The sequence below is a fragment of the Centruroides vittatus genome, unplaced genomic scaffold, assembly GCF_030686945.1.
Source record: "Centruroides vittatus isolate TY-2023 unplaced genomic scaffold, ASM3068694v2 scaffold_384, whole genome shotgun sequence".
Taxonomy (NCBI): Eukaryota; Metazoa; Arthropoda; class Arachnida; order Scorpiones; family Buthidae; genus Centruroides; species Centruroides vittatus.
Window position 1 is genome coordinate 94398 of NW_027122705.1, and position 23276 is coordinate 117673.

The following is a 23276-nucleotide window of genomic DNA, read 5'->3' on the forward strand; positions in this document are numbered from 1 at the left end:
TGGCACCTATTTACTCGCATACTCCGGTGGGCCCCACGAGTTATCGTTGAGGTTTTATGAACGAATATTTCCGGTAATGGAATTATTTCGTGCCCCACGTTAGTTGGCGGGTAATTATTTAATATTTAATACCCGATCGGTCGATCCTCGCTATAATTCTACCCTCTGTTTAGTGAAAGGATCGAGGAAAATGGTGAAGAAATTCGTTAATTTGGTAAGTACTTCTTAGAGAGGTTTTCTTACACTTGGAGACGTTTTTCATAAATTTAGAGAAGCCTTTCTTGCATTTAGGGAAGTATTTCTTACATATAGAGAGGTTTTTCTTACATTTGCAGTGGTCTTTCCATATTTAGGCAAGTTTTTCTTACATCTAGGGAAGTTTTTCTTACTTTTAGGGAAATCTTTCTTATATTTAGGGAAATATTTCTTACATCTAGGGAAGTTTTCTTATATTTAGGAAACTATTTCTTACATCTAGGGAAGCCTTTCTCGCATTTAGGGAAGTATTTCTTACATATAGGGAGGTTTTTCTTACATTTACAGCGGTCTCCATATTTAGGCAAGTTTTTCTTACATCTAGGGAAGTTTTTCTTACTTTTAGGGAAATCTTTCTTATATTTAGGGAAATATTTCTTACATCTAGGGAAGTTTTCTTATATTTAGGAAACTATTTCTTACATCTAGGGAAGCCTTTCTCGCATTTAGGGAAGTATTTCTTACATATAGGGAGGTTTTTCTTACATTTACAGCGGTCTCCATATTTAGGCAAGTTTTTCTTACATCTAGGGAGGTTTTTCTTACTTTTAGGGAAATATTTCTTACATCTAGGAAAGTTTTCTTATATGTGGGGAAATTTTTCTTACATCTAGAGAGGATTCTCTTATATGTAGAGATGTCTTTGAGAAATTTAGATCGTTCATAAATTTAGAAAGTACTTTCTAAAATTTAATAACAGGAAGAGTTTGGCGAGAAAGAAGCCTGTTGAACTAAATTACACGGGCGTCGATAATAATCACATTGTTAATGTATTATCAAAGGAGAATTTCCATGTTTCCAATGTAATCGTAACATTTGTTTTACCGGAAGCGTAACCGTCCAACATCGAGTTTTGCATATTGTTGCTATAACAACCGAATTTTGTGTTGTTTAGAATACCGAACAAGGCGCTGACGTAGGGATGAACAACACTTCCTTCAAAAGAGGCATAATAATTCATTTTACTTATCCGGCAACACTTGTAGGGGAGCGTGTATCGGCACGTGCGCCATTACGTCAATTGACGGAGGGGGAACCCGCTGTAATTTACCCCGTATTAAGTCTAGGTGACGTCACAGCAAATCCGGTCCTCCCGGCGAAGATTTCCCACCCCTTTTTTGCCAGGTGTCGACTAATAAATAAATATTTCCGAGCCGCGAAAATTCGATATGTTGTGTGTTACACGAGAGAAGTTACACGCGATCGTTCTATTTATATTAAATATTTATAAGCCGCGTGGATCCCCGGATCCACCGAATTGATGACGTAACACGGGGAGGACACGAACTTCTAGAGAAGAGGGGGAGGAAACTCGAATCTTATCCCCTTTACCATCTACAAAAGGGCCATACAGGACGAGTCCACCCCGCTACCGCCAGGAAGGTGCGAAACGTCGCACGCGCGATGCGACGGGAGGGGGACGTCGCTCCACGTCACACCAGAACACGATTCGAAAGAAATCCTTCGCGTTTTCGTCAGAAATCGCGGGCGATAATCGCGCGCGAGAAAGAAAAAAGACCAATTATTTATCAGGTGTCTGGCGGCACGGATCCAACCTAAATTACTCGCTGTGTTTAATTCGATTGAATTTATCCAATTAGAATCCGTTTTACATCCGACGCAATCGATGTTAAGGGGGGAAACGATGGAGATTATTAATAATTCGATGCGTAATATCGGGGCGGAAGTAATGACCTAACATCCGGGCGATTCTTCCCTACGAACCAGCGCCCTTACGGAAGCTCGCCATTATCGAAAAGTAGGCATTTTTTTCCGGCAAAGTGGTTCGTCACTTTCTATTAAGCCGAGGGAGGGGGACGAGCGACGATCGGGCGCTCAAGTCGTGCGTGTCTACTTTAGCGTGCGAACCACGAAAGCGACTCGCCCCCCAAAACCGTGCCTAACGCTTGGTTTCGCGTCACAGTCGCGTAAAGCCTTTAAGCATTTTATTTGCCTTCTTGGACCAGCAAATAACGCTAATGGTGTATTTTATTTCTTATTTCTACGAAAAACCGAAGGGACAAAGCGCCGCTTCCACCTCCAATAACCCTATTAGTAACGGACGTTTCGTATCGCTTCGCTTTCGAATCCGAAAGCGACCGAGCGACAAAGAGCGGCGATTTCGCTTTAACAACGAAAATTCTCACTCTACTGTTCTATTTAAACAATTTTAAATACCTTACGACGAAGATCTCGTGTTCAATTTATCGTTAAACCTCGCATTTATCGAATCCCCCGTCGTTAGATCGGGTGTCTTGCGACTCCGATCTCGCTCATTACGAGAAACGAATCGAGTGGAGGCGAGGGAGTCAGTACACAGAAAGAAAAGTTGGCAAAGGATTACGTAAGTTAACTAGTTTATTTAACTCCCCCCAGGACGACCGTCCATAGAATAATAATTAGGTGGGGCGCCTATCGAACGGAAGGGGGAAAATCGAAGTTCCTTGGGACACCGCTATCCTTAGCTCGCTAGTTATTTTGTGGGGGAGACGTTTGTAATGAAAACACCTACTGTGTGGCGTCGATACGCGGATTAAATTTTAAGAAGAACTCGCATTAGTTACGCGTTACGCGCTAAATTAAGATTCGGATCCACGCGCTGGTGTCTCTCCCAACTGTCAAACTGCCCCCTACTTAATTTCCCCTTTCGTTCGCCCTTTTCGTTCGCCCCTTAACGTTTAGGTGGGGGACCAGCGCCGGATACCATTGCCTTTAAGTCAGAACGAAAAATAGATTAGGCGTGGAAAGTAACACTGATAAACGAACTCCTGTAGATTTTCTCGATTTTACGTGAAAATCGATGTCGAGAAGGACAATAAAGAAGAGAAATTTCTTACCGAGGCTCAAATCTTAAAAACAATAGAAAAGTTAGAAAAGAAAATAGGGAATTCGAACTCGGAAAATCGGGAGGAAAAGTGAAGGAGAGGCGAGACCGGGCTATTAATGGTGACTTTCCATTTTCGCTCCTCTTTTCTCACGGGATCTCCTCCCGATTCTTTGTTTTTACGAGGGAAATCCGAGTCGCCCCCGACCATCGATCGGGCACCGCCGACGAGATTCCACCCTCTACTTCCGGAAAGAAAATAACGGAAGCGGAGTCAGCCGCGATCCACCCGTAGCGAACCGGAAGCCGCGTCAAATGTTAGGTAAAGCGTTAGGACAGTTTATTTCCGTTCTGTCCTAGCCCCCCTCCGGTCGTATCCAAACCCTGGCCGATTCCGCCCGGAGATTTCCTCACCTGTAATATGTGCGTGCCCTGATGCCTCTCGAACAGTTCGGCGCCCACTGTCACTCCCACCGACCTGGATCCCGGATGTCCACCTGCCAAAAAAAAGAAAACACCCCGTCAGAAACGTTCAGGGTACTTTCCCTCGCCAGCGCCGGAGGAGACGTGACGCGCGTCGCGTGCCGTGCGCGAAATTACGGAAGAGAAAACGGAAAAAGACGTTCTAGCTGCGGGGGGTCAGAAAGGGGGTCGAGGGCAATTTGAAGATTGCCGCGCGCGCTCCCCTCTCGGCCGGACGGCTTTACGATCGCCTGTAGGAACGGGGTCGGGGTTAACGATCCGCGCTAATCCGTCTCGGCGGCGGCGCCCCGGCCTTCGCCCTTCGGACCGAAAACGGACCTCTGCCCCCCGGGTGAAATTTTTCGCCCCGACAAACGCACGGAGGGGGAAACTTTAAAAGACGGGAAGGGGGAACGATCGTTTCCGACGTCCTCGTGGCGCGCGCGGATGCTACGTCGTTTGAACTAGACGAATCGGATCGGCGATTTGGAAGAGTCTTTTCTCTTCCCCCCCCTTCGTAACTGGATGGAGCCGGGTCCGGCGTGGATCTTTTTCCGAAAATTCCACCTTTTTGTTGGCGAAAATGCGCGCGCGCCAAGTGCTCGAGCGGTAGGACGGCCCGGTTGGGATCGGCGTAGGAAAAGGAGGTAGAGGAGAGGTTGAAGTTCCGGTCGTCACAATACAAGAGAAGAAAGGGGAAAAAACATTGGAACTGGAAGGAATTTACGTAGGAAAGAGGGAGCTAGGAGGGGAGAGAATGGAGGTGACGCCCGCGCGCCGTTCGCGAGACGATACGGAGGGGTAGAGGCGGCAATTCTTCTTTGCTTTAATGTTTGGACGGAGGCGGAGGAGAGGCGCGTGTGGATTGTCGCCCGTTTAAGTCCTAATCCGATACTTAGCCGGCCGGCGATAAAACAACATCAATATTGACGTTAGATCCCCGCGGGGAGCGAAATCCCTCGCGCGCCTCCGCTTTAAATTACCTCCCCCACCCGCGGGTCTCCCTCCCCCGCCTAATCCGTCGAGTCCCAAGCCGGAGCCTCGCGCCCGGAAGGGTAGGAGCGCGTTTCCTTACCTTTGGAGGTGTGGAGCGGTCCCTCTCGGCTCCAGGGTGGGTCGCCGCGACCGGAAAAGTCCCGGAGCTTGAGGTAGCTGATGGACAGCCTGATGATGGAGGCCTTGTCCAGCTGACTGGTGATGGCGGCCGGAAGTGGTAGCAGCTTGGCCAGTTCGTAGAATTCGTAGTTCTCCTTCCCCCTCCGAGATCGGGCCGCGTCGCGAGACTTCTCCTTTCTCATTTCCAAGACACTGAAATTAGAAGGAACAACGGTGACGTCGGCGGGCCCAGAAAGACGGGAAGGTGGGGAGGGAGGGGATACCCTCGCCACCGCCTCCTTACTCGGGTTTCGCGCCCGCGCGTGGGGGTCGGATTCCCCGCGGGGCCGTCCCGCGCCTCTGGCAATTCGGTTACGTCGCCCTCCCTCTCTCGGGACTGACGCGCTTCCCCCCCGCACTTACTTTTCTCTTAGTCGCCCCCCTCTCTTGTCGTCCGATGGAGAAATTCGACCTCCGACCGGAGGTCTCGTCCTTCTTTTTCGAAAGGGCGAGGGGGACGACGGGAAAGCCTGTTCTTCTTGCCGGAGAAACGCGGGAAATTTCGAGGCACGTCCAATGTCGGGAGGTTTTTCCACCCCCGCGCCGGGGGGGAAGGAAGCGTCCGTTTCCCGAGGTTTCCCTGCGGGACGGCGGTCGGAGGCCGAAAATTGGGTCGGGGCCCGGTTCCTCCCGGAGGAGGGGGAAGCCGCGTCTTACATTAAAGATGGGCGTCGACGAGATTTCCGGCGGTCTTCGCCCCTCCTTCCGCTTCCTTCCGCTCCCGGTTAAATAATTCCGCGTCGGACCGAGGGTAATTTCCCTCAGGACGAGATGCGGCCACCGCGCGCGCCGACGCGGACTCATTCGACGTCCGAGCACGTCTCGCCCGTCTTAATCTCCTCCCCGGGAGCGGCCGGGCCGCCCCGGGGGAGTGAGGCCCGCGGGCCCCACTCTACCTCACGCGGGCTACGCGAGATTAACCAAAGATTTACTGACCAGGAGTGAGCGAAGGCCGAGTCGACGGTCGGGTAAGCGAAGGGAGAGAAGGCCGAGGGATCGCGCGGGGTCAGCATGGGTCCCGACGGCGAAGAGACGTGACACCACCGGATGCGGAGACGACGAGTGAGCACGGCGCTACACCCGCGCGCGCCTCCTCCGGTTCCGGCGCCGCCCCGCCGATTACGCTCTTCGGCGCGGCGCCGATTCCACGCCGGCGAAGAAGAAGGGAGAGGGGCGGAGCGGGCGGAGACGGGCGACGGGCGGCCCAATTTCCGTAGGATTACGGGAGGAAGAATCGCCCGTCCGCCGGGGGACGGGCGCGTAATTAGCGCACCGTGTTACGGCGCGTAATTTAAAAGAGCGCGAGATCATCGACTCACCGGGGGAGGAGGAGGAACGGGGCGGAGTCCTTCACGCATCCTTCCGTCTACCTTCTCTCGAGTACTTTTAACGTTAATGATTGTTTTAAATCGAATTTCCCGGCATACCCTCGGCTTTTGTCCCGTCCGTGTTTACAGAGATCGCGTGTTATCTGGGGGTGGGCGAAAAGTACGCGTGGAAAAAGGGCGCACACTGCTAAAGGTAGAGCTAGGAGGAGATCTGTAAAACTCTACACCTCGCCTTTTAAGATTAGTCCAGAGGAGGGAACGAAAAACTCGTCCTTTTTACCTCAACCGCCACCTTATGTATTTGCGACGTTCGTCTCTTTTGCCCCCGCCTTCTTCCGGTTCTCTCTTGCCAAAAACTTTTAAGTGACTAAACTGAGAACGCGGGGAGGGCGCGCGCGTACATCCGAACGTCGAAACGGAAACGGAAATAAGTTTAAATAGGGGGTTTCGGTTTCGTTTCCCGCCAGATAGCCTCGTTCTAAGAGCTTCGAAAATATCCAAACCGGAAGTTGTTCGAACGAAATAGTCCGGGAAACGACGGGAATTCCGGGGACAATCCGACGGAGAGACGATGGGGGAAGAGAGGGGAACTCCCCCCAGCAAGAGCCTCCGATAAATCGTTACCGACGGCAGCCGGTGGCTACGTGACAAAAACGCCTGGTCCAGAGCGGGGGGAGTTTGGACGAAGGAAAAGAACGGGGAAGTTCGACACTCCGATTGTTTCTTTATTCGCGCGACGTCACGCCCGACGAAAAGCTTTCACTTAAGGATTCGCCACCCTCTCTCTCGCAACGTCGCAAAATCGCGTGCGAATTCGAGTCGGACGGAAGGGAAAGGGCGAGGGGCCCTGTAGAGAAGATGGGTTTTTCGCTTTCCGGGCGGGAGAGAGACGAGGACGACACACGGGGGAACGTGGCGGAGAGCGTTCCGGAGCGGGAGCGATTTTTTTTCTTTAAGGCGGGGCGCGGAGGGGGAGAGTTAGAAACGCGGGGGAAGACGAGCGTCCGGGTCGCGCTCGGGTCGGAAATTAGCCGGGACGGCGCTTCCGTCACCCACTCCGATTCGTTTCGACCGTAACGACGCGGCCGAGCGTGCTAAACGCCTCTTTGTGGTCGCGCGCCCTCATTTAAATTTTAATGGGCGTCGGAGGCGACGCTTTATCCCTCTCAGTACAGTACATAAGCGCCGACGGGAGGCGAAAACCCGAAAAATACCCCACCCCTTCCCGACAAGTGTTGCCAGTCTAGGGAACGGCGCGTGAGGGAATTCGCACGAACTTAGATAGGTCCCTCGGTCAAGCTTTTATTACGGGACTGAGGTCCGAAAATAACGTCACATTACATCACACGCGAAAGGCCTCGTGTGTTTCCTTACGAATGCGTCTACGGACGGGCACCCAAATCTCCCCCGTCCGTCATCGTATACACTAAACTAACGTAACACGTAGCGCGTAACCGTAACCTAACACTAATTGTATTTATGTCAAGATTTTTCGAATTCGTCGTCCACGACGTCATACGGAATTAGGGATTGAGGAAGCCATCGATGACGTCATAATTCCACCCCCCTCTTTGATCGAAGCGTCAATGTAACGTCACGTAATAATACGATGACCTACCTCGTGCCGGTTACTCAGAAATTTCGGAACGGAGGGAAGTTTTGCCAAATAATTAAGCTCCGGACCTTCCACCGGGGGAAAAATAGCGCTGCTATTCGCATCCTCGTAACTTTATTGGAGCGCGCGCTTTAGTAAATCTCTACTCCCGAAATGGCGGCTATTCGGGAAAAATTATTACCTTATCTCCTCCCTACACCCTCACTCGTACCGACTTATCGTGCTACGAGAGGATAGCGAGACGCCACTTTTTCCCTATCGACCAAAAGTGGAACTAAGCTGTTGCACACACGCTTGTCGCGGGGCTCTAAATTAAATTTCTTCGATATAGCGTAGTTGATTTTACTAACATTAACCTCGTTAAATCGGGGTGATTGGTATTGCTTTTCAATTACGAAGCGAATTCCTATAATTATTTTACGCTTCCGGTAATTCATTGTTATACATAATATCGGGTACTAATTTGAATACAATACTCTCTATACCTGTAGATACACTACAAAACAATACAGTCGCGTATAAGCTACCAATACATAATACTGCATACGTATCGATTCGTTTTCGAAGCGTAACACGTAATTATATTGTCAGTAAAACATGCAAATTAGCCCGTAGTGTCTGAATATTGAAAACAATACGGAAAACAGTTAAAGAAATTAAAGGAGAGGGCAGGCCTAAACGTTACTATACTCAAATATTTAGTTTATAACACGTAAAATATGAACCTGGATGAGCGGACGGGTGTCTTTTAAATCTAGTATTTTATTGTCTCTATCTGCCATTTATGTGTGGAATTAACACCGGGAGCTTCGTGTATAAACGTAAACAGGAACACGTGCCTACAATCTGCCTTAGAATCTATTCAAATTTATTAATTAACGCACCTCTACGTCATTTTTGTAGTGTTAAACTCGGTGTTGTACTCATTTGATGTATTGTTTCTTTAATACTTGTGTTACTCTTATCTGATGTGGGGCAGTGCTCGTGATCGAAGTGACTATAAATGCACAAATTATTAATTTTTAACAAGCAAACCGACACTCCCCACCAGGCCTTGCTTGTCTGAAACACTGGCACAACGACATTACACCGAACTTAGTATAATTCTGTAGAACAGACTACAAAAATGCATTCGTTTGACGTCATTTTACACTTGCACGTTACAAAAAAACACAAGAATGATGTCATCTGACGTCATCTCGTGTTTTTTTGTAACATGGAAGTGTAAAATGACGTCATTTATAACTTTTTGTAACGTGGATGTATAAAATGACGTCAAATTGATGTAAAGACAGGCAATATCTTAACAAGTGTTTGGTTTACCGTTTTTTCTAAGAAATACAACGGCGTATTGTTTGTAAAACACAATTAAATCAGACGCTGGTCTTCACTTACGGACCAACGGAGGGCCACAATACTTAATTCCGAATAAATATCTTTTATTACAATACAAGGATGTGTTATTTATGCGATCGAAAATGGCTACATCCCAGTCATTTTGTGTGTAAATATGAGGGGGTGGGCCGCGGGGAGTACGGGTGTATACGGTGCGGTGCGGTGCCACTAACGTTTATCTTTCCAACAGCTATAACTGTGTTGCCCGGGGGAACCACCACGGCTCGATTTTATTCTCGTATTTAGTTTTGCATGGAAACAATCCGGATTTAAAGCTCTCTTCGATTCTTTTATAACCTCGATTCTACGCCAGGCATTGTCTAAATCGCCAACTTCCCAATTATACTTTATATTTATTATACTTTTGCGGGAATATTCCCAAATGTTTTCGGTTTATTTTATCGATCCTGCATAATTTCTAACGTCACTTCTCCCGAGTTTCCCCTTCTTTTGTTCTTTCGCCTAACGGAATAGCCTATTTTAACCTGTTGCGAGGGTAACCATCCAAGAGATAATTGCGGTCCAGGGGGTAAAAAAAACTCCAGTTTAGGAGTTTTTGGGGTTCCTTCTAACGAAATGTTTGCTTAGAGTTTAACAGATTTTGCGTTCATCCCTCGTATAAATGTGCTAGTAAATACCGTAACGACCACGACGGTAATTATTTTTGTTTCGATTTTTCCCGAAAAATAAGGAAAAAGAGGGCTAAAAACCCGAAAAACAAAACAGACAACTGAATTTTCAGATACACTGTACTGTATTGAAAGAGATGTTCTGTCAGAGTAAATGTGCTGTCTATTAATTAAACTATTGTTATATTCCATGAAACTACTGTTCTGTTCTGTGAAAGTACTGTACTTTTCCTACCAACGTACTGTTCTGCCATTTTTCTATAAAGAATTATTCTTATCAAAGTATTGTTCTGTCAGTGTTTACCAGTGTTTTATGAAAGTGCTTTTCCTATTCTGCCAGTGTTCTGTGAAAGCGCTTTACCTATCAACGTACTGTTCTGCCATTGAAAATTCTGTTCCTATCAAGCTACCGTCCTGTTATCGTTCTGTAAAAATACCGTTCTATCAAACTACTGTCTCGCCATTGTTCTGTGAAATTACTATCTATCAAACTACTGTTGAATTCTATGAAACTACTATTCTGCCAATCTACTGTCTATCAAAGTATGAAAATACTATTGTATCAAACTACTGCTTACAGAAGGAGTACTGTACAGTACATCATACGCTTTTATCAGAAAAATCGTACACTCTACTCCTGTTATCTGTACTTTTGTTCTGTATTATTTTGTATAAAGGGCTAAAAGAAAGAAGAGACGAAATCCAAAAGCTATTTGAACATCCCTATTTAATAATTTAGTGGTAAACGTATTAAAAATACAGAAGCTAATTATCTCATCGATCATTTCTGCTCTTTCCTCCATTGTCAGAACGTTATAAATTGTCCCTCCATTCGATCCGACCCGGTAACTTTTTAAATGTCTTTCTGACAACCTTTCCAACGTTTAAAATTAATTATCATTTAAAAACAAGATGCCGGCCTTCTGCGTAAATCAATTCTTCGGGTGTTCCTCCTAGTTTAAATCTTGCCAAAGACCACGCTTTATCTTCCTTCCCCCCGACGTTCTCACTGCAACGTTAATCGAATTACTGGAAAAATACGCGGTGATGATCTCGAGCCTTAAAACTGCTTTAATTGATAAATTAATTACCAGTTATGGGGTGAAGGACTACTCGAAAAGTCAAAGGTCACGTCAAGTAAGCGAACAAACACGAGAGAATTACGTAATGTATAGAATTTATGTGATGAGTAAACTCTAAAATCGGGAATAATTAAGAACTTTTTGTGGTCCTGAGGCCCTCTTCTCTTCCACCAAATAGTGTTACGTATAAAAACGTGGTCCTAAGTTATAGGCTATAAACTGGAGGTCCTAAGCAATCGCTCGCTGGTTTAACACAGACGCAAATTCAATATAAGGTACACTATAATAATTGTCTCTTGTGTTTCTGTGTTTAAATGCTTTCTCGGTCGACGATTTCCTACAAGTGATTCTAGTCATTGGCCGGGAGAAGCAAGAAAGTATAGTATTTTTCGATTGATTATAGTCATTAGTGATTTTATAATAAAAAAAAAAAAATGAAAAACGTTGTAAAGTTTCCGTTTAAGTGTCTTCCACGAGGTAAAGAAAGCAGTTTCTGGTGTTCGACAATACAATACATCCGCTTTTAAGTGTCTAAATCGTAATTAACACACGCGCATTGTTGGAAGAATGAAAAATGGACGAATTCTTTATTCTATGGTAAATCACGTCCAATCTTTTCGACATGTTTGCCAAGACAACTTTCCCGTGTTAGATTTTTGTGTTTGTATTGAATAGTTTTTATCCGGTGTGCCGTCGAGAACCACGTTCCACTGCAGCGTACTGTACTGTACAGTACATCGCCGCATGTAAGACGTGACGTGAGAATTGAGTGTTCTCGTGGACTGCACACACACACACACATGCATTTTCAAAAGGCAAACAGAAAAGAAACAGAGTGACAGACTGAAATTCGGACCTTAAAACCGCGGCTGTTTTTAATGCTTATTTTGCTAGAGCCCCGAACCCACACGTCATGTACTTCCACACATACTCCTTATAATAACATACACTACTTCACATACGTTATATTTCCACACATAACTTCCAGTAGCGCGTTATGGCTTCATGAGAACCGCCATATAAGGCACGACTATGGTGCAAATATAGGCAAATTTGAATTAGGGAATTTGAAATGTACAGTGTTGACTTCAGACATTTTTCTTCGGGGAAAGCATTTTCTTGTGAAAGATTGGTTTGAAGCATCTGGTTGATGGGGATGGCAATTGCCCTTTTTGCCCATAGGATAACAACTCCTTATACATTCTTATACACGTTATACTGTATTTCTACACACTGTACTCCTCATAATTTCACACACTTCATATTATACACATTATACTTCCACAATGGGCCCGAAAAAAGGTCCTCTAAGTGCCCACAAAATAAAAAATGTACAGTACCTCTCAGTGCCCTAAGACTGGAACTTCTGGTAGAAGTATCTCAAGATTTCAAAATGCTAATTGTTTCTCTATAAATGTTCTATAATTACATTGCATCACTTCAAACAAATCTTGGTGGCACCCACCCTTAGAGCACGTTGCACCAACCTCACGATCCAACAAAGAGCATTAAACCAATCACATTTGATGTAAGATTCGAAGGATTAATAATCAAATGATGGCAATTTTACCGGAGAAAATGTATCGAGCATTGCCATTGGCGTCTTCGTAATAGCTGATTTTCCCACGATTCCACATTAAAGTTAAAATGGCGGCAACGAACAGAAGGCGCCGCCTATAATTAAATTATTGATTTTTAATTGAGAATTCAATGAGGTTTATACATTGTACACAATAGAATGTTAAAGAAGTTATTTATTAATATTTAAACCGAAAAGAAGGTCGGTTCGCATGTCTGCTCTTAAAAATATCGATAAAACGTCATTTAAATTAATTATCCTGTTTTTTCCCTGCTATAAAAATGATGTCATAAATTAACTGCGAATGTCTTTTTTTCCATTTATTTCTTGTTTCATTCAAAATAATTGCTAAAATTGTACTTATTTTACCTTCTAAATCTATTACGATTGAGTTTTGTAACGGCTTTACTTGTGTAGGAAATACAATAGGCCCTGGATATACAGTCGACCCCTGTTTTACGCTGATGGCTTGTTAGAAAGCCACAAGCTATCCGCCATTTTCCCTTATTTGATCGCCGATCACCACGTTCGATCTGCCAAAATCGAGTTGGTTTCGCATTATACGTGGTTTTTGCTTAACGTCGCAGTTTCCCAGGACCTATCGATGACGTTAAGTTGCTGTATCACTATACGGGAACTCCTCGCTTAACGTGGTGCAACTGAGACAACTGAGGGGGCTTTACCATAAAACCGAAAATATACGTTGGAAAATATACGAAAATATACCGAAATTGTTACTCGATTTGCCAGTAAAACGTTCAAATAAAATAAACGTTTTGTCTGGCATTTGTTTGAAATGATTGCATTAAAAAATTGTAGAATGATTACATTACACACCTTATACTCTATTGTACTACAGTATTGTTCTATATGTTACTATTGTACTGTACAACATATTGTACTCCTTATATACTCACACCCAACTTCACATTGTACCCCTTATATACTCATACACAACTTCACAGAGTACTCTTTATATATTCACACACAACTTCATATTAGATACGTTATATTTCCCTACAACTTCACGTTATACACGTTATACTTCCACACAAACCTGCGTATTATACAGGTTACATTCTCACACAAATCTTTACACTGTACTCTTTGTACTGTACAGTACTTCCACACACAACTTCAAATTTCATTATTCTTTCTTTCGCCATAATTCGAACGAAAAATTCAATTTCCTATCTAATACTTTCGAAGGTCGAACCATCCCGACATTAAGAGAATTTTCGATTAAAATTCAGAAAGAACACAAGCAATTAAGTGTGGACACACGAGAAACAGAAAGCAGGACACCATAAGAATGCTTAAAGAGTAACTGGAAAATTCGATGGAGATAGGTGAAAGGGTTTACTAGCGTCTAGAGAACAGACACGGACATTCTTTTTTATATACACACATACTCTGTTATACGTCACACCGGCAAATTTCGAATAAAACTTTTGTTGTAGGCTAAATAAAATGAATACAATCAATTAAACACAACCGGTTACGGGACAGGGGGAGGATTACGGTGGTGTTTGCTTTGACTGGTCATTTTTCAAATTAAATTTTTTAGGGGCTGTTCGTAATAGCGCCAGAGATTCCCTCTCCTCCAACGCTTACACTCCCCACTTTTTTCTGTGTGTGTGTGTGTATTTTTCTTGTGTCTGCCTTTCTTACTCGTGTCGAAAATGAAGCGTAACAAACGCTCTATTATACTTAAACCGGTTTTTGCTGACGGGTAATTCTATTCTCCGTTATTTACTCGATTGCTGTATTTGTCAAATAACAATAATTTATTTTTTGAATTTTAATTCTCTCTCTCTTTTTTATTATTGATGCGTTTTTTATGACGTTAGAGAAAGGGAAAAAAAGCAATTATGACGTAACGAGCTAACGAGTGCCGGTAAAGGTAATTTAGCACTAACGAGTAAGCTTATACCAAAACTATTATAAAACCGCTGAACGGTCGCGGGTTCGGACCCATTCGGGCTTTCTTCGCCTGCCTAACACCTAAATAGAGTTTAGTTTTCTGTAGAAAGTCTTATTTTCATAACGTCCGGTGTTTTTGGTGTTTAGTCCACGTGTCACGTGGGCTAAACACCAACAACCCGAACCCTTTGACCCTTTAGATTTGGCACCATGCAGAATCTTCGGAGGGGTTGCCCAGACCGAGTATGTAAAGTGGTACTTTGAAATAGAGTAAGTGGTGCCACGCTGGTACTTAGAATAGTTGTGGTGTTCGGAAGTGACGCTTTGATCTTGTCTACATTGTTTTACATAGAACAAATTCAGTGATGTACAAAATTTCCCATTAATCTACTGTACAGAGCGCGGTGAACCGAACACTGCTCTAGATCTCACCATCTTATTTGTTCTGTATGTAATTTTTTACACTACGGTATGTACCAAGAATATAACTAGTTCAAAAGCCAATAACACCGGATTATCGGCTCCTGAAGGTAATTTACAGTCGTTTTAACTAACCCTTTAAGGTATTGTACAGCACCATACAAAATGATAGAACTGTATACCGACTGCTGTACACATGGAGCTGTTGGTATACCCGTATACAGGTATGTAACTGAAAGTATAATTTTCAAAACAACACTAAACAGAGAGTTCTTAACCTTTCTCTTGTCCTGAGCTCACCAGAGACCGACGGCCACGTCAGGCCACGTGGAGTTTTCCAGGTCTTCTGCACGTTTGTAACACGTAAATAGGGCCCAGTTTCCTATAGAAAATCCACTCTCGTCGGAGATCGCCAACGTGTGGCGTTGCCTAAATAAACCTAAACCTTCTCGTGTCCTGGACCTTGGAGTCGAGGGTTCTTATCCCGGGCTAAATCTTGGTTTATCAAAGATCTTTCTGACTATAAATACCTTGCTTAAAGATAATTTTAGTGCGATGAAAAAGTGTAATTGCGAAAGTTCATTTGAGTACCTTCCATCAATTTATCAAATTAATATTATGGGCTATTAAAGTAAGAAGACCCTCAATTATGTGTAATTAGTGAAAGGAATTAAGAGTTTATTTCTTAAATATACTTTAAAGATAAATAATAAATTAATAGCGAAAGTATTCACGTCTTGATCTAGTCTCGTTTTTTCGCCAAGGTAAACCTCCTTATAGCGAATTTTCTCCTGTTAAACTGTGTACTTTGCATGGAGTCTTTCCTAATTTTGATGTTGGCCATCGATATTTTGGTCCTTAATGCGGGGTTGCCCTTAAATACCGCATAAATTAATAAATATGCGCTTCTTGTGGCTCATTAGTGAATATACCCGCTTACAACGTCGTCTAAACTTGATGTTTATCTTCATTCCCGGCATATAAATCGAACAATGTAAGGCGTTTCTTATCTGTTAAGCGAAATACACAACCCCGATATAGCGCGGGATGGCTACAATGCGAACCCATTTACAACTCGTAAGCTTATATTGCCACTCAGATAAGAATTGTCTTTTAAACGTCGTAAGTATATTGTTTCTAACGCTAAATAGGGGGAGGCCTTTCGGAAACCCGTCTAAAACGGGAAAGAAGTCTTCAGAACGCAGCGATTTCGTGTTTAAAACGGAAACCTGCTAAACTTCGGTGCCGCGCGAGTCCGGTTTATACAGGTTTTACTGTAATCCTTATTGTTTAAGGCCCTTCAGGATTCAGTCCAGTTTCTTTAATCTCTAAAATTAGGTCAATGTCGAAGGAAGGTCATTAGTCGACCCCGAACGCCTTATAAAATAGCTTAACACACCTACTTTCTTACCGGATCCGCGCGGACTGCAATACGTGACGAAACACAAAAAGTAAACACTTTAGGCCTGTATTTTATGCCTATATTTGGGCCTACCTGTATCAGCATCAGTAATATAAAGCCTAATTAATTAATTAATGCTTAAACTCAACAGTCAATTGGCATAACTTCAGAAATCGTATTGTACAATACTTTATGGCTAAGGCCTACAGGTGAGGTAAGGCCTACTTATACTATTCGAGCCTGTTACATATCATTTCTATTCGAGAAAAATTGAATTTGGGCTTTAATCAGTTTGATCGAAAGCCTTTCGTTGAAGAAGGCAAGTCCTTAGAATCGCGATTTAAGGCATGTTGACGAGATAAACACACCGGTTAAATCTAATATGAGGCCCGTTGATCTAGGATTTCCTAACAGAGGACTCCTAGGATTTCCTATAAATGAAATCCCCAATTTAATCACACAAGGATTTGGCACACTTTAAGAGAATTTCATTCACAATAGGCAGTTTTGTAATATGACAAATCGCGATTTCTATACCCGCTGGGCCCCAGGCCCCTGTGACGAGAGGATAAGTAAAGGCCCTAATTAGAAATCCTTATTCTGTTGTCTCTTGCTGTCTACTTCCTACGGTACTGTACAGTACAATAGCTTACGTATCGAGCACAGTTCAAAAAAATCGAAACTGACGTTATACGGGGGGAAATGGTGATAAAGTTTTCATAATTTTCTCTCCGATTCGAACCCGAGAGAGCGATGTCCGTCGGGGTTCGAATTCCGTACGATCCGTGCGAAAACTCGCGAAAGTTTCGATGGTGGAAGCGAAAGGTGGACCACGTGACTTCCGGAAGCCCGAAGTAAAACTGCAATTGTCGGAAGGGAGAGAGGGGGTCAACGATAAATCTAGTGCGCGACTGTTTAAAATGGCGGTAGGAAGATATGTAGGGGGAACGATGGAGGCGAGAGGGACAAAAGCGATGAATAAATTAAGGGAAAATTGCCACCCGCGGCACCTTAAACCAAAAATACAAGTTAAGCGAATGGGCCCATCCCGCGGGCGCTAAGAAGGTCTTTTCTTCCGTACCCGTGACGGGATCGGTAGGGCCTACAACTTGGGACCTTCCTAAAGGGCAAGGATGGGTTAATTTATAATTATACTAAATGTAAGGGGTGGAGGAAGGGAAAACGTATCGCGCGCGCATACGGAGACCCTTTACGTAAATCTATCGATCGAAATAGGACTATAATACTTAACCGGATCGAATTAGGCGGGAAATCGCATTAGCCTATAAGCGTTAATTGTATTGGGGAGGGTTTTCTTTATTCGTAACCACGGACCGCTAACGTCGTTTGCGGGTCTAACGCGATTTGCGCGATCGATGGGTACGGACGCAATGCGACGCGGCGCGGCGCGACCGAAGATAGTTTAGGAAAGAACTCCGACGGACCGAGTTCGGACCGATCGAGGGGAGGGAAAACGAAAAGGGGCGAGGCGCAACAACTCCTTCCGCGCGCGTCAAGCGTGAAGGGAGCGACCGCCTACCCGGCCGTCCCAGGAGCGCGCCGAGAGGAAGAAAGGCCGACGGGAGGCCACCCCCCGCGCGGGTGGAATGGTCGCGAAGGCGGGCCCGATCCGCTCGAGCGACGGCCCGGGTGCGAAAGTACAGGCGGGAGGCGGGGCCCACGGACGGGGTTTTCCGGACGGGCGCGCGCGTTCCGGACGGCGGATGAAGGCCGGAAGTCGGCGGCCCGCCCTCTTCGCGCCGCCTCCGGCTCCAATTCTAAAGCAGGAGAAGGAGAAGAAGGAGGAAAACGGAGGGCCCCCTCCTCCCGGAGTAACGCCGTCGAGTTCCGTATAAACGGGAAAACGTAAAGTTATCCCCACGCGGATACTAGAATTCCCGAGTATTTTGCCGCTACAGCCGGATACCCTAAGAGAAAGACCCCTTCTGGAATTCACCTTTTCTTATTTGTTTCGCGGTATATCCCGGAAGCTATTCGACTCCTTTATATCGAGGTCTCGTGCGGGAATTTGCGAGAAGAAGGACGATATATACGGGACCGGGCCTACCACCGCCTTCCGACGGACAGGGAAGAAGAGGTCCTTTCTCTTTGAGAGAAAGGAGGGTGGGAAATAGAAATACTGTACTGTACTGTACAGTACCTAAGCTACAGCGCGCGCTTCGCTCGCGGCGGAGAAATGTTTGCGTCGGGAGGTGGAGGGACAGAACGGACCGATTAGACGCGGTTTAACGAGGACTAAATCTATCGAGAATCGTTGTACCTTCCGGTGGCACAACCGCCGGAAGGTATAACGATTCTCGGTATGGAAAAAACGCCGAAATAGGGCCTCAGGCCCGGGTTCTTTCGAAGGGGAGCCGAAGGAGGGCCATTCCCTTTTTATGCGACGTCCGACGGGCGGATTTCGACCCGGACCGGTTTGACTCTCCACCTTTTCCCGGCCCCCGACCGACGGTTTCGCCGTCGACCTTGGAACGATCCCGATCGGGAGAAGTGTCGCGCCTTCTCGCTCTCCCTTTTCCGAAAAAAAGGAACGAAAAGGGCCAAGACTTTCAAGCCCGTTTGGAGGGACGACGACGAAGTAAACGGGAACTTCTTTCCGAATACGCAACGGTATTTGGGGAGGAAACCGTTTTCTTTCGGCCCCACTCCGTTAAAGTAGACATCCCTTCCGTCGGAGGCCCCAACTGCGGCCGGACCTTCCGACGCGCTTAATCTAAAAAATAAAAATACCCGCTCACGGGCCCTTCCCGAAAGGTAACAGACGGAGGCCCTTCTCTCGGATTCTCTCCTCGTCGGGCCTATCTCTATAAGAACGTGGAGGGTAGCGCGAGGAGAGGCGAAACGGCGCGACTTTCGGTCGGAACGTCAGCGGACGGGGAGGCGAAACGGGGGGAGTTCGTCCTTTTGGCGGGAAAATTCCGGGTGTAATTTGTAAATTTCGATTAGGGGAGGGCGGGTCTAACGCGGGTGGCCGCGTTTAAAGCGATCGATACGATTGCTTCGGCGCCAAACCGGAGACTCGGATCGGCCTACGTTTCGGGTCCCGCCCCGTCCGAGGTGGAGGGGCGTGGGGGCCGCTCCTCCCCTCTTCCGGTCCGATCTTCCGGAAAGAAGATTTACGGGCGGACGGACGGGAAGACGCGCCGTAGACTCGGTTTTTTTAATACTTTTTATATGGAATTTTACGGCGGGGCCCGGAGTGGGCGCCGCCGATAAGAGCGGGCGCCGGACCAGCGCCTTCCCCTCCGTCGAGTCGGCGCGTGAGTTACGGCCGAGACGCGGCCCCCGACCTCGACCCGGGGGAAGGTCGGGTCGCTTCCGGGCGACGATAAACCCGGATTTACGAGGGACCCCGCCGCCGGGACGACCGCCGTTTTAAAGCGGTTCGGCCGGGCGAGATATCTGGCGCGCGCGCTCTTTCCCTCGCGCCCGTTCCCGTCCCCCCTTCTCTCCCCGGGGAGGGAGGTGGCGCGCGACTCTCCCTCGTGCGGAGAACGGGCCACCAGCGAAAATCGGAGACGGGCGCACCCTCGGCCGGTCGTTCTTCGTCGCGCCGCCGCTTTCCGTCCGTCGATCGAGTTAAACAGAGGCGGGAAGGACACCCGAAACCTCTGCGGGACGCTGGGGAAACGAAGGGTAGGGCCTTCGGAGGGCACGAGAAAGGGTCGGGAGTTCGTTGCGCGAGTGCGGAGGGACGGGAGCACGACCACGCCGAGTTGCGAACGGGGCCCGCGGAGGCCTTTTCGTCTAACGCGCGGACCCGTCCGAGACCGGGTTCCGGCCCGGTCTCTCGTTCCCTCCGTTGCACCGCGTGAATTTTCGGCCGTCCGGGACCGAACCCGCGACTTACCCCCGCTCCCAAGGCGGAAGATTCCGCGAGACGGGAAAAGAATGTCGAAAGGCTTACCCTAAAACGACGGCGACGGACGTTGGCGTCCGCGCTGGACGGGCAGACGCCAGGAGTGGTGCGGCGCCGGTTCCGCCGCCTCTCCTTCCCCCGGGTGACGACCGTCCTCGGCGGCCGGCGCGCCGACCGGAAACGGCGCGCGTGGAGATTCGGCGCGGCCTCGTCCGCGGAAGAGCCCCCGGGGGCGGGCCGCGGCCCGCCGGCCGAGCTTCCCAGCCGGAGGCCGATCGTCGCGCCGCGCTTCGGACGTCCTCCACAGCGCGACGCCGCTTCCGTCGCTTCGGCCCGAACTCGTCGACCTTCCAACTAGCGCCAAATACTCGGGGATCTCGGCAGGTGAGGGCCAGGAAATTCGGGACGTTCCCCGAATTCCCGAACGGGGATTCTTCTTCTTTTTTCTCGGAACGATTCGAAGCGATGGAAGGCGGAGGGACGAGTGACGGATTCGCGGACGAATCGGAGGGGGGGAGGCGTCGCTCCCTCTCGGAGGGGTGGAATTTTATGCGCAATTTCCTTCCTTACACATTTTTACACGCGAGAAACTACAAATGCTCCTCTCCTCGGGGTCCGAGCTAACGTTTATGGAGTGAACTGTTTCCGTGGAAGTAGACTTCCGGTCTATCCAAGTAAGGAGCCGAGTTAAGGGGATTTCGGGAAACGCGGACTCCCTCCCCCTTATAGGGACCGTAAGGACCCACGACCGGATCGATGGACGAGGCGGGTCGCTTTTTAAATCGGCTTATTGGTGTTGGCGCGTGACGCGCGCCCGTTGAGAGGGGGGAGAAAAGGAAGTCGGGCGGGAATGTTCGCGGGAGGAAGGAGGTCCGGCGGGTGGGGGAGGTGGGGCCGCAGATTTTGCCGTAGATAAAGCGAGTACACGTTAACGGAAGAGCTAAGAGGGACTGGAAAATCCCGAAAGAGGGTGCCGGCCCTCCCCCGTGTGTTGGGTATATAACCCAAAATATGTGTTTTATTTTATAGCTAATTACGCCCATTTTCCTGTAGGAAATTCGGCCATCGATTAAAATATTGGGTTCCGCGTAACCGCGGAGGGGGACCATTCGGGAGAGAGAAAGGAGGGTGGAGTTTTTTCCGAACCGGGACCCTTCGTATTATTAGTACGATTTTACATTTCTTCTACGAGGTTCAAACCAGAGTCTTTTGCGGATCGTCGAGTCGCAACTTCAATGATGGCAGCGAGACCTAAATACGATGGAAACGAAATGAATTCCATTGACCTATGACCTTTTATTACTTAGTGAAGGTAGCTTTTATTAATTAAAAAATGTATTGAGAAAAACGAGACGGTAGAGGAGACTAGAACATAGCAACGCGAAAACCACAAGTATATTACTATTGTTACACAACAATAAAGATTCTACAAGTTCTAAACTGCTAAACTCTGTTTTTTTGCAGCGTGTGGGGTTTAGAACGTTTCGTTTTACTGGTACGCACGTACCGGTATATCTGTCTGATATACCGGTACGTGTGTACCCTATTTAGGATCCAGCTTCAAATTTTGGGGAAGATTCTATTTTTTTTACTCCGGTGTCGAGTGGATAGTGTGTCGCGGGTTCGAGCTTGAACCCTTGTGAAGTTTTCCGAGTGTTCTTCACGTGTCTAACACCTAAACGGGGACCAGTTTCACAGAATTCTCCTGTTGGCCGATGCCCTCTTGCCTTATCCCATACGGGAATTTTATATTGTGTTCCTTACAGGTTAACGATTCCTTTCTAAATAGGTGAGAATATTCCTTTCTGTTGCTATGTTTAGGCCACTTTAGAGATATTTTCGCAATATTTTCCTCGTGTTCTGCTCTATAAGTTTTAGGACTACTTCAAATTTATACAAGAAAGGTCTGTAATATTCAATTTCTTCTAAAAATAGGACTAATTTATGACAGTCTTTGTATTAATTAATTGTTGGTTCACACCAATTATCCCTTCTGTAAGATATTATAAACCTTATTTTGACAACCGGACCGAGTAAATAAAGAAGCTTGAACCGGTTTCATTTTCTTACAGTCCTTGTTGATTGTGTTATATAATATTAATTAATTATTTCTACCCCTATTGATCACACACGCCCTTATCGAACCACCCATTTCCATTTAATTAATTAACCTCCATATAACGGCTACGCTTAACGTTCCCTTCACTGTCCGTTGTTTGGAGGTTTTACAGTATAGTAAATACAGTAATTAGTGTTATAAGCCTTATGTTATAGCGTTTATCTAAGAATACCTAACATCTAAAGGTTAAATTCGTAATAAGGAACCACGATACGAGGCAGAACACTTGAGTTTAAGTGAAAACACAATTGGACACAGTATAAATCCCATACAAAAGAACTCATCTGTAACAACAGACTCCACACCGAAAAGTTTAGGGCATACTGCATAAAGGCCTCCAGATGTAGGCATTCTGCGTGAAGGCCCCAAGAACCAGACGTGGGGCATGTACTAAGTTCCGAGAGACAACCGCTGCTCATCACTATAGAGGGGTGAGCAGCAGTTATAAGTACGGTAGTAACTTACTCCTAGGTGAAGCAATCGTTCGGTGTTCGTGAAGACTAGGAGACTGCAGATTATAATGATGAATTATGTTTTATTTTGTCTCGGGGAATGTTTTGTTCCTATTAAAAGTGTCCTTTTTTTAACAAAAAAAGTATTCTAAGTCTAGCCAATGCATCAACTGAAGTATGGAATTCACTACATTTAGAAAATGTAAAGCTGTTCTAGTGTCCGAGTATAACACGCAAATGCAAGATCCTGGAATTTCGTTCCTTCCCATTAAAATGGTTAATGTTTAATGGTTAATAGCATATTTATAATCGCTTCGTATGTTATAGGCCCTATCGGAATAAATTAAGCATATTTTTCTATATAAATCTATGAAAAATCTACCTTATCGTAGTCGTAGAGGAGGGGGAATGGCCTGGCAGCGATGAAATTGTCTATAAACGCGTTACAATTCAGAATAGGTTCGTCTTCGACGCCATATTCTTTGGCCAAAACAGAAGTGTTGGCCAAATAATTTCTATAGATCTACGCATCATACCCGAATTTTGTCGAAGAGAATGCACTTAATTTCTTTCGTGTCTTAAAGTTTCTTTTATCGTCTCTCCTTTTTTCAGAAGACCCTTTATCGTCAAATACGTCAAATAACGACCCTTTCATCGTCAAGACGATGAAAGGTTCGTTATTCTCCTCTTTCCCTTTCACGTGATTTACCCGTGTTTATATTCAATAAATCTCTTTCTATTCGATTTACAGTAGTC

The 23276-nt window shown here is 46.2% G+C and overlaps 1 protein-coding gene across 4 annotated transcripts in view; it reads right to left on the bottom strand.

Annotated features, from left to right (window-relative positions):
* The window catches only part of LOC136988690 (protein trachealess-like), an 87866-nt gene that overhangs the window by 56465 nt on the left and 8125 nt on the right, over positions 1–23276 (bottom strand). The window contains exons 1-3 of one of the 4 annotated variants that reach the window (XM_067286625.1): positions 19998–20122; positions 4617–4849; positions 3494–3576 (exon numbers count right to left, since the gene is read on the bottom strand). In XM_067286625.1, coding sequence (XP_067142726.1) covers positions 3494–3576; positions 4617–4839 — 306 coding nt within the window. In that variant the 5' untranslated portion in view covers positions 4840–4849; positions 19998–20122. Of the gene's footprint in view, positions 1–3493; positions 3577–4616; positions 4850–5632; positions 5810–12085; positions 12335–19997; positions 20123–23276 lie in introns of those variants that run through there. The other 3 variants (XM_067286626.1, XM_067286624.1, XM_067286623.1) reach the window with 3 other exon arrangements.